This window comes from Rhododendron vialii, chromosome 10a (genome assembly GCF_030253575.1).
Source record: "Rhododendron vialii isolate Sample 1 chromosome 10a, ASM3025357v1".
In the NCBI taxonomy this organism is placed as follows: domain Eukaryota; kingdom Viridiplantae; phylum Streptophyta; class Magnoliopsida; order Ericales; family Ericaceae; genus Rhododendron; species Rhododendron vialii.
In genome coordinates this window covers 39,556,549-39,568,489 of record NC_080566.1, presented here as the reverse complement: position 1 = coordinate 39,568,489, position 11,941 = coordinate 39,556,549, and the positions used below count along the sequence as shown (strand labels likewise).

At 38.1% G+C, this 11,941-nt stretch overlaps 1 protein-coding gene across 2 annotated transcripts; it reads right to left on the bottom strand.

Annotated features, from left to right (window-relative positions):
* Window positions 1–1,206: 1,206 nt before the first annotated feature.
* On the bottom strand, window positions 1,207–6,992 carry LOC131304308 (protein RTE1-HOMOLOG). Of its 2 annotated transcripts, none has more exons than XM_058331515.1 (3): window positions 6,871–6,992; window positions 3,975–4,197; window positions 1,207–1,773 (listed from the first exon to the last, which is right to left on the bottom strand). In XM_058331515.1, exons 2-3 carry the CDS (start codon window positions 4,194–4,196, stop codon window positions 1,351–1,353), a joined length of 645 nt encoding a protein of 214 aa, XP_058187498.1. In that variant the 5' UTR covers window position 4,197; window positions 6,871–6,992; the 3' UTR covers window positions 1,207–1,350. The 2 variants fall into 2 exon arrangements, with proteins under 2 accessions (XP_058187498.1, XP_058187497.1); XM_058331514.1 differs by having other exon boundaries at window positions 3,975–4,262; window positions 6,871–6,986.
* Between the last annotated feature and the right edge of the window lie 4,949 nt (window positions 6,993–11,941).

Genomic DNA, 11,941 nt, shown 5'->3' with positions numbered 1-11,941 from the left:
TCATTGACTGACTTCTATAACATGTAGAGAACAAATTTGGATATATAACCATATATGTCAGTTAAACACACAAATTAATCGAGTAAAAAAATAAATTACATAGATATGTACATATAACCATATATGATGATTCCATTATTAAGGATGCAGACAACCTTCGGCAGTGGTAAGTCGCACCCCGAACTGCGACGAAAACGATATTTTCAAAGACTTGGGGTGTAATTTCGGCCATAGAACTTGACCTAATTATATTACAATCTGTACGTAATTAGGGTTATATGTTAAAGAATCCGATGTAAACATATAGTATCATATGTTCTTCCACTGCAATGAAAATGATTTCAAAAGCTCATATATAACATTATATGATTCCATAAGTTCATCCAATACCCTAACCAAACCAGATATGCACAAACAGTAACAAATAACCTTATATGTTCAACCCTAAACTAAACTTGACTTACTTGTTTGTGTTGAAAACAACGGTGACGGTGGGAACGAAGTCGACGGTGGGAAAGGGCGGTGGGAACAAAGCCGAGGTGAGATCGGGAAGGCAGGACGGGATGCGATGGTGACGAAAGGTGGGTGGCGATGATGACGGCGACTGGAAGTGATGGCGATGGGTGCGACCGTTGGTATCGTTGGTGAACGAACGCGACTGACGCCGACGACGAAGAAGGCCGACGACGAAGAAGGGCTGATGACGACGAAGAAGGCTGACGACGAAGAAGGGCCGCCGATGACGAAGAAGGGCGACAACGATCTAGTGAGGTGGAGGAGCAAATCGCCTAGGGTTTTCCCAGAAGAGTCTGGTTCGTTTTGAAAAGGGGGGGAAGGGGGGGGAGGGGGGGAGCGAGGATGGGTTTTATAATGGGATAAAAATGAATCTTTTTGAAATAGAGGAAAAAACGAGACAAACTGTTTTTTTGAAAGCAGGGGTATATTAGACTAAGTTGGGTTATTATATCATTACTAATAGATTAGTGGACTTACGGGGTTTTAGAATTTAGAAGTGGACTTAAAGGGTTTGGAAAGTACTATAGTGGACCTTTGAAAAAATCTCCCAATAATCTATCTGCTTACAACACCGCGGGTTTATCTCACAAATACTGGAATCTCTTAGCTCATTTTGTTCATTCTGTCCGTGTCATGTAACCTATTATTTTTGCTTTCCTTCAAAAAAAAGAAAAAAAAAACATCATAGACTTTTCAATACGATGTCTCATTCAAACACCAAAACCAAAAATAATCTAGGGAATCTTCAAGTCTATCATACAAAAAAAAAAAAAAACCACAAATATTTTTTGAAACTACAGTGGGTAAACCTCGTAGAGCCAAGTAATGGAAAGACTACAACAGGATCAAATTCCTGAAACAGTATGTACCAAGAAGAAACCACCCTACTAGAAGGAAGGTGAAGAAGGCCAAAAAAGTAACGAAAGTCCATCCTCCAATGGTGACTCCCAGACTAAACACTACCAAAAATGGCAAGTATGACCGCACCATAGATGCTTTGTTCACCCACTGTCCCTTGAGGAAAATCAGAACCGCCAAGTTCACCACGTTCCACCCACCTGACTGAAAGGCCAGCCTGTTCAAATTGTTGGCCACAAAGGAATGACAGTTACAAGTAAAAAGGTTGTATGATCGGTGCTGGAATTCCTGTGTGCCTTTCCGCAGCGCATCATCCCATGTTGATAAGTCTCTTGAAGGTTCATCTTGTCTGTATGCCTCGTCACTTCTGTACGCAGCCAACTGGGGACAAATGGAGCACTGAAGACCAGAATTCAGAGAAGAAAAGTGAAATTAGGAAGGACTCCAGTCAAAATTTGTTGGACATTTGTAAGTTGTAACTACTATGTGAGGCTCAAAGTTTAGTAGAACTTAAGTCATTTAAGAATAGAAAGTTCATTCCTATAGAGGATAAAAAAAAAGTAAAAATAATTCCAGGGATGTTACAAAAATTGCACATTGTTAAAAGGTATTTTGGACAGCCAACTATGACACATTTGAGGGTAATGAATTTTAAAGTTCCCATACTGATCCTTCGAAATGTAAGGTCCATTCTGTAATGGCGGGGATGGAAAATGGTATAAAATGAATGGAATTTTCCAACCCAAATCCCTATATAGATGGAGCCCTCCCTTGTTTCTTCTGCGTGTGCCTGTGCCGGTGGCAGTGGTTGTATGTATGGTGCACGAAGAAAGATGGGGGAGAGCCCCTGATAGAACCCCTGGTCCTGACCCTAGTTTGATGAGAACAACTAATCAGTGACCTATGGATCAAATCCTATGGGTTTGCGACGAGAGACTGACCAATAGAGCTTAATGGCTCAAAAACATCGCAAAGAAGGGGTTAGCAGTTATCCATACATAAACTGGACAACTTAGATCAAGGGATACTCTCCTACAACATAATCAAGTTGTAGAAAATCACAACTGCCCCAAAAATTAATCACCAGGACTATGGTGAAAGGCAGAGGGTCCTGCAGCCATCTCAGTTGATGACCATGAAAAGAAGTGAAAATGCCATAAGATGGCCGGTGGCCGAGGATGGAAAGCTCTGTCTCCTGTGTGGATGAATATCTTCCTTCATCAACTAGACTGTTTAGTCCAAACCACTTATGGTTCGCACGTGCGATATGCTCGATGTGCAGATGACTTCCTCTTCGCTATCAAGCCCGGCAATCAAGAAAAAACGAAGGAAGCCTTGCCTTTAGGCCCTTTACTCAATACCGTAAGGAAGAAATGACTCAACTCCAGTGGCGAATCAGAGACAGCTTGAAGAGACCCAGCAAGCGAGCAGGACTGCTCAGAGAGTGACCGAGTGGACTGCTCTTATAGAGAGAGAAACAAGAAATCCGGATCGCTGTAATAGAGCTATAAACTAAGAATCCACGGGCTACATTAAGCCCGAACACTTTAATGACTATTAAAAGGCTGGCTCGCCACTCAAGCGTTTAGATAGGAAAGCTTTGTTGACAAAATGAAAAGGTATAGGTGAGATGCAAGCAGAGCATTATACAGAAGGTTTCTCTCTACCTGGAAAAAGAAATCTTGGGAAACTCTCTGATACCTGTCAAATGTCATATGCTTATAAGTATATACCTTAGTTATACTGGAGGCTTCTGTTCTAGTTCCAGGGTTGTGAGAGATTTCTGTCTTTCTTACCTGCTTTGGAATTGGATCTTGGTCTATTTGATATTGTTCCTTTTAATAGTGATTTGAATAACAAAGAACACCACTTCTTCGTGAGAAGCTGACTTAAACCACCAATCACTAAGAGGGGGTAGAAACGATCGCTATGAGCATGAAAAGCGGACATACAAACTGTTTGACAAAGCTTGCAGAGCACTGACTTGACCCATTAATGGTCATGGATTCAGGGGTTCAGAATACCCTTTTCTTGGTAAGGGCTAGCTACAGAATGATTGACGCTAGCTACACTAGCTACTAAACTGATAGCTAATAGCGACCAACTCCTTACTTGATCTAGAACCGCAGGCAGATGAAGAACAGGGAAGGGAAACGGCAACCGAAGGCAAAAGTATTCAACATTTTTTTGGCTTTACGAGAGAGAGCCCTATGAGTGAGTGACCTTGGGCATTTGTACTGATTAGGTTTTGGACATTCCCCGTTGGCTTACATCATCTGTCAAATAGGAAGAACTAGAATCTACCGATCGGGGTAAAAGGGACCTAAGCCCAGATCGAAAGTCGATCTGGACAAATCATAGACCACAAGACAATCTTAGGGTGGAACAGACAAGTCACAGCATGGAAGCTGCAAAAGGAAGTTGGTCATTCACTCATTTGGTGTCTCTCTGCTCAGCGACTAGAGCATTGTCCCTCTTTCAGTAAGGTGACAAGCTGCTAAGCTGGAAGCATGCCACTGAAGCAACAATTGCACATCAATGTATATACAGGAGCTAAATTCCCAAACATATCAAATTCAGAAAATAGCATCTAGCCATACCTTTTCTTTACTCATTTGGATGTAGCGGGCCACTGCCCCAAATGTAAAGTTGTCCACACAAACAAAATTAGGCCCTGCAAAGTCCAATATAACTCCATCTTCTCTGCATATCCCCATGTGGCCTATGAAAGGAACTAACCATGAAAGGACAGGAAGTGGTGTCCACACAATGCAACATGGAAATCTCCCTCTCCTTGGATCAATTTCGCTAGCTTGCGGCATTCTGTGGTCAATCATCAGGTGGTGCTCAGGGTCTGAATTAGGTTCCATTGCCAAACTCATAGAAAGCTGCACTCATTATTAAATCCTCTTCATCAATTCAAAATGTTTACAAACTCATCAACAAGACTTCTTCATCAATTCAATTTCACCAGCCAAAGTTTAAGTGCTAAATCTCCAAACTGGTATAAAAAATTAAAAAAAAAGGAACTGTTGCCCTCCAAAGGAGTCTACAGACTCTACACCGAGGCCGATATTAAAGTGTGCGGACATGCCAGGATTGAGAAGTCCAAACATCAAAGAATTAGGCTTGGAGACTTTAAAATCTAATTTCTCAATAAACAAAACTCAAGGGTGAAGCTGCTTGGTCCTTTCTTTGACTCAAATGACTCTAGGACTTCACAACATATCGGGTGCATAAATGGAAATGAGTTGCAAACAACATATCACTAGAGATTTAATTGATTGCAGGGGGAAAGTTAAGAAAGCCGCATAGGAACCGAATTGCAAAAGAAGTAAAAGACAAAGCTTGCAAGCTTTGAACTTTGACAAGTGTTAGAAACTGAATGAAAATGCATGAACACGTTGAGTGCAAATTTTTGAGGAGCGGAGCCTTTACTATTCCTTGAGAACTAGTATTTATAGAGCTCCAATGTAAATGTACTCCAGTTATAACTTATAGCTGCACCATTGTAGGCCTTTCGCACCATTTCATCACGATCCCCTTGAAATATGATTGTTGAGCCCAATGTTTAGCACCAAAAACGCCTGGAATGAGAAGTGCCCTTTTGACCAAAGTTATTAGGGTGAGCGACACAAAGGTCTGTTGGGGTGTAGGCGCAAGGCGAGGCTCGGGCCTTATTGAAAATTTGAAACAAGGCGCAGTTAGGCGAGAAAAAATAGAAAAAAATAACGTAATCCAAAATTTTCAAATAATAAACGCGAAGACAATGAAGTTTAGACGATGTACCATCTAAAAAACCCACAAAATCATCTACCAAATGCCAAATAGTCAACGATTCTTTCATAGAGAACTAAAACGTCAAATCTAATACTCCCTCCGTCCCATTTTCTTTGTCCTTTTTGAATATTCGTTTCAGTTTTCAATCGTTTATATCTTTCAATATGAATATCCAAAAATATGCAATATGGATCTTGTTTGATAGTTCTCAATTAGGTCTATAATACAAAGTTTTCAAAATTATGAAAAATATTATAGATTGAGAGATATAAGCGTTCAAAGAATGGCACGATTAACGAAAATGGACAACCAAAATGGGGCAGAGGGAGTAAAAGTCAATCATCCGATACTTGAAATAGGGGCCGAGAGACATTTTTTGGTTTGAGTCGTTCGATTGAGAGATGAGAGATGAATGTGGTGAGGATCGTTTAGCCCTTAGGTTAAGACCTTAGTTACATTTTTGCACTTTAGAATTAAATTTGGCGTGAATTGAAATAAGCACAGCTAGCGCACGTCTTGCACATGTCCTTGGTTGCCTAGACCTCGTCTTTGTCTAGTTGCCTCGCTTGGACCTCCTCCATCCTCCAGGCACCAAGAATGGCCCCCTCTAGGCGCCAAGAGTGAGGCTTGATGCGCCTTGTGCCTAGGCGTGCCTTTTCAAAACTTGCAACTCCCAGCCACGAGTTTCAACTTGTAACTCTTGAGAAAAGGGGAGGGAAAATAGGAGTTCATGGAACCATTCCCCCACTTTATTTGGGATTCCTTGCGTCCACTTAACCTATTCATTAGGTCCTGAATAATTGAACATAAAGTCACCAAATAAAAGTAATAATACCCTGTATCCCTAATTTTTCCAGATGGGCCCCACATCTCACATTCAGCATTGACCCACTTGGTCGGGGCATATTTGGCTTCAACTATTTTGGCCTGAACCAAGCCATGTGTCAGTCTCTGATACGCAGGTCATTTTGGGTGCAAAAAGAAACCTCACAAGCTTAAGCTTACCCGTGCATGCCTCTGTCTGTATAGATTATGTATGCATCCAATCTTTGAAACTATTGTAACTTAAAAGTAAAACGAGTACTCAGGCCACCAAACAGACGGATTAAGACAGTACCAGAGAAATGAGAAGCACAGAAAACTAATGCAATCTGTACACTAGTATGTGTAGGGAGAATCTAGTAATAGGTTTACTACAGGGCAATATGCAAACTTCTGTTAATTAACATGGCACAGAAGCTCGTATCATGAATAATTAGGACATATATAATAGGTCAAGAAACCAGGTTCCATATCAGCAAACATGTGTGAAGAGCCTTCCTCACCACCCGGTGAAACTCCCTTGAAAACCATACTGAACTTGATTTAAAGCATCTATAACATGTTAGCATCCTATTTACAGCGATAGCAGGGCAAAGTTTATTAGTTTATCAACAACATGTTATAAACTTATCTTGCCCTTGCCAGCAGAAAATTCTCCGGCTGTGTAACACAGTGTCTAATCTAGCTGAGGCCACCGAATGGCTTCAATTCTGCGCGTAAATATGCAGATGTATGTATCCATAAAAGTAAAGAATCAACAGCCTTTTGCCCGTCTGACTAGGTATATTGTAACCCTAAATCTTTTGCCTTGTTTCAGATAGAGAGGTTGTAAGTGTAGCATCACAATTACGGGGAGAGAGAGAGAGAGAGAGAGAGAGAGAGAGAGAGAGAGACCTTCGGATGTTGGACGATGAACGGAGATCTAATTCCCGACGGAGAGTGGTCCGAGCGCTCGTTTAGCGGATATTGATTCCCGTTCTCACGAGGAACTGATGTGAGGTTCGCTGAAACATATAGTGTGTATATATATATATATATATATAGTTAATCTCCCGTAAGGACCGCCCGTTATAATAGCTTTAGTAGCTTTTGTTTATTTTTTATCGAATGATTCAAACAAAAATTGCTCGGATGAAGCTTTTTTCGGTCATTTTTTTGGCGATTTTTCGCGAGTACTCTTAAAATCACATTCTGAACACATTGAGCGGCTCGGATCATCGAAATTCGATCGGAAAATGAAGAGAATGAAGAGGTCCGCATTTTAATTAAAATAAAGACTCTCTCATTTGACTGACTATATATATATATATCAGTTATTTTCAAATAAGGAGGTCCTTATTTTAGTTAAAATAAGGACCTCCCCATTTCTCCCATTTTTCGATTGAATTTCGATGATCCGAGCCGCTCAATATGTTTAGAACGTGATTTTAAGGGTACACGCAAGAAATCGGCAAAAAAAATGGCCGGGAAGGGCTTGATTTGAGCAGTTTTTATTTGAACCGTTTGATAAAAACATAACAAAAACTGCTCGGATGAAGCCCTTCCCGATTTTTTTTTTTGCTGATTTCTCGCGGGTACCCTTAAAATCACGTTCTGAATACATTGAGCGGCTTGGATCATCAAAATTTGATCGGGAAAGGAAGGTCCTTATTTTATTAAAATAAGGTGGTCTTTAGGAGAAGGGAACTCTATATATATATATATATATATATATATATATATACACACACACATACATACACCACAACTTTGAAAACTGTTGGCTTAAGGCCCCGTTCGGCCGTTCCGCTTAGATTCTTAATAAATATTTATATTTTTTGTTTTATGAAATAATTCATTCTCATATAATACTAGAGTTTGTTTGTGCCTAAAGGTACGGCGTAACTTCAGATTTAATTAGTGACAATTGTACAATTAATATTGTTTGAGAGAGGGAGGGAGAGCCGTAAGATTTATGGAGCAAATCAATGATTAGGATTTATAAAGAGATAAGATTCAAATCAATGTTTCGCTTGGGTGCATCATCCCCTGTTACAAAACATGTGCAATGAGGCAACTTAAACGGATTGGAGATGTCATATAAGAAATTTTTGGGACGGAATATAACGGCGGGGATCTAAATTTGGAGATTTTGTTAGTACAGATGTTTAATTGAAATAAACTTAAGTTCAGGTGTCTAATTTTGGAGATTTTGTTAGTACAGGTGTTTAATTGAAATAAACTTAAGTTCAGGTGTCTCTGTGACATTTGGTACAAAATTTAGGTGCTATTTTGAAATTTTCCCTTGATTAAAAGAACGTAAAAACAAGTACTTATTTCTCTTAGCAAAACAGGGCCTAATTATTTAAAAGTTATGAAAAATGAAGGAAAAATAAAATAAAAAACAAACGGGAGGAAAATGAGAAGTAAATGGGATTATACTTTTACTAGTTACAATGGTAGGGAATTTTTTTCAAACCTTTCTTCTTCTTCTTTTTTCCACAAGTTTCAAACAAATCCTAAATTTTACTAGAGGAATTTGTAAGATTTTCACTATTATATAAAGCTTCTAATCAAGGAGTTATAAATAAAATAAGTGTTATCTAAGTTTCTGTACAATTTCATAAAATTTCCAATCGTAAAATATTCAATCAGTATTATTCATATAATTTGCTTTGAAGTAAATATTTTCTTAAAGAATAAAGCACAAAAGACCACACCTTAATTTTTTTTTCTTTACACAAGACCACCACTTAATTCAAATACTAATATTATAGCATCACAATTTGTCGTGGAAAAATATGAAATCCCATTAGTATATTGATCAAATTGAAATCACGTGTATACTAGTACATTTAAAGCCACCTCACCCATTGTTATATTCATCAAAACAAGGAGTATAAAAAAAAGTACTGATTCTTATATAGTGGAGTAAAATAAGTTAAGATAACCTGAATTGCAAGTCCATCAGGCATATATCTATGATTTAGTTATAGTGGGATGAAATATCTGCGACACGTATAATTTGTTTCTGTACGTAAAAATCGAATAAGGAATTGAATTATATGAAAATAAAAAAACAAAGAGTAGAAACCATACATAGTATATTAGTTCACAACTCATCTACTGTTGCTAAGGAAAATTGTTACTTGTAGAATTGATGATTCCTATGGCACTTTTTTTTTTTCAAATATCTATTCCTCACTGTAGGAAAGAAAAAATTGAAATGTAACACATTCCAATAAAATCTAAGTTTATACTAATTACTCCATCTATGCTCATTTGTTTGTCCTTTTCAATATCTCTGTCTATTTTTAATTGCTTATATCTTCTAATATGAATTTCCAAAAATTATGCAAAATATTATAAATTAAAAGATATTAGTAATTAAAAAATTGCACAATATTATAAAATGGACAAAGAAAATTGGACGGAGAGAGTAACAAATTGGGCAACACATTACTTACTACAGTGCAAAATGCACAAATAGAGTTTTTAATTTGAATTTGGAGAAACCATCATACCCAAACTTTTTTTTTTTTACATTAATTGGTAATTGTCAGACCTAACTTCCATCTAGCTAGATAGACTGCTTGCTTTTGTCTTTGGAGAAACCTATACTTTCTTTTGTCTTTAGAGAGAAAGAGAGAATGACAATTTGCTCCATGTGGTTATTTCATAAAATTTGTGACACGTTGTGGTAAGAAAATGACAATTTTAGGCGTTGTCATAACAATTGTGGTTATTTTATAAAATTTGTGGCATTTTACAAATATTTTTGGCTTGGGTATAACAATTGTTGATTTTGGTACGACATATTTTGATTTTGTTACAGAATAGCATACGAATCAAAGAATTTTTTGTACGATTCATTGTGGTAAGATAGTGCTAATTTATGGTGTTATTATAACAATTGTCACATTACTTTCTTTTGTCTTTAGCCATTACAAAGCCGTAACTCAACTAACTATAAAATGCTATACATCAGCTATACAACTCAAGACAAAACATAGACTAAATTGAAAAAATTCTAGCAGGAACCCTCCGCTTCAAAGCAAGCCAATGGTTAGCATTATTCCTGTTTACTCCTTTCCAAGAGATCAGGCAAGCCTTTACCTCTTCAATTTGACATCCCTCCATTTGTTCTGAAAAATACGAGCATTTCTCTCTCTCCAAATCCAGTAGAGTGAAGCAGCAAGGAAAGGCGAAAAAGAGTATGGTCCAGAGACGAACCTGTCCTATGATTGCATGCCCAAGCTACTTCATCAGCAAAAACAAGAATACCTCTGGCATGAGAAAGAACAAGCAAAGAACAAATTCTCATGAGACTCCAACTGGGCATCACACAAACTGTAAGCAACATCAACATGCAACCCCCAGCTACTTAACCTGTCCTTGGTGGATAACCGACCCCAGAATGCAAGCCACTCAATAAACGCCCAACGGGAAACATTATGCTAAAACCAAACAACCTTAGCCCAAGGAATTGGATATTGAGGTTGCCTTAGAGCATACCACGCAGATTTAGTTGTGAAAATGCCTCCACCATGTAGATTCCAAAATTAGGAAAAAAAAACCCTGATGGAGTTTGGTCAATGATGCTCTGAATAATGGGGTTCCGAACTCTAGGCCATTGCCAACTACCTTGATTAATAATGGAACTAACCTTAGCTTGCAAAGAAATGCCCCTGTTTTGTACCACAGCCTCCCCAAACATTTAAACAAAGGTCCAAGTGGGTGCCAATTATCCAGCCACAAGAAGGTAGAGTCACCATTACCCACTCTAATGTGATCCAGTAGCCTTATTCCAAGTTTATGACAACCTAAACCCCAATCCACTTTTCAGCCTTAGGAGAGCACACAGAAGCCCAGGCTACCTTACCTCTAGTAAGTTTGAAATCAGGAGCAGACCATAAAAAACCCCTTAAAACTTTTGTCAATATCCTTAATCACTTTTTTAGAAAAAATAAAGATGGAAGACCAGTACACTTGAATCTTTAATAGGACTAACTAAACCAACTGGGCCCTCCTCCCATAAGACAGATTCCTATTGGTCCAAGACTGAACTCTATTCAGAATCTTGTCTTTTAGTTGAGAGTAATGTTCACTTTTAAGTCCGGTGGAGATCAAAGGCACTCCCAAATACCTAATAGGGAGAGAACTAACTGGAATAGGAAGAATATTGCACAACTCTCGTTGAAGAGCTTGAGAAACACCAACAAAGAATATAGAACTTTTCTGTAAATTAGGTTGCAATCCAAAGAACAAATGGAAATCATGTAGAGCTTCTTGAATTGTTCTGAAGGTTTGGGGGTCAGCACTACTTGAAATGAACAAATCATCAGCAAATATTAAATGAAAAATCTGCAAAGATTGACACCCTTTTGAACCATCTTATATTGGAAAAGAGCAGAGAATCCCTCTATGGGCAGGATGCCCAGAAAAATGATTTTTTCCTTTCATGGCTCCTTTTTGTATTTTTAGTTTACAAAAAGGAAAATGTTGGTTCGTTTGAGAGTCGCCACCCATGTTTTGAAAAGGATTCACCCGAGAAACTATATTTGAGAAAAATGTGACTCTTTTGCCCCTTGAAAAGGTTTTGGTCTAAAAACAGAGAGTTTTGGGTTCAGGAGCCAGATTATGAGAGGGAAAGGTTTTGTTTAGAAAAACACCCCCCTTGCTTGATAAAATTGGTCTTTACTAATATTTGTGGGATTTGAAAATCATTTTATTGTTTAACTTTTATGCCACATAAACAGTTTATAGCACGTAAACAATTAAACATAAAGAATCATGCTTGAACAAAAACGATTAAACAGTTCATATCTCATGCTAAAAACAAAAAATTGACAGATGACTGCATGTTAGACATTTAATTCCAGAACATAGCAAATAACCAATCTGTTCCACAGCAAACACTGCCGTACGACAGAAACATATGCCGCACAGGACTGATATTTCTGGTTCGCAATTTTAAACAATGTTA

Bases quoted from the DNA above. Each gene is read 5' to 3' on its own strand.
- LOC131304308 (XM_058331514.1), bottom strand. From the start codon at position 4,256: ATGAGTTTGGCAATGGAACCTAATTCAGACCCTGAGCACCACCTGATG. The intron at 1,774-3,974 runs GTATGGCTAGAT...TCTGGTCTTCAG, and splicing joins TCCAAATGAGTAAAGAAAAG to TGCTCCATTTGTCCCCAGTT.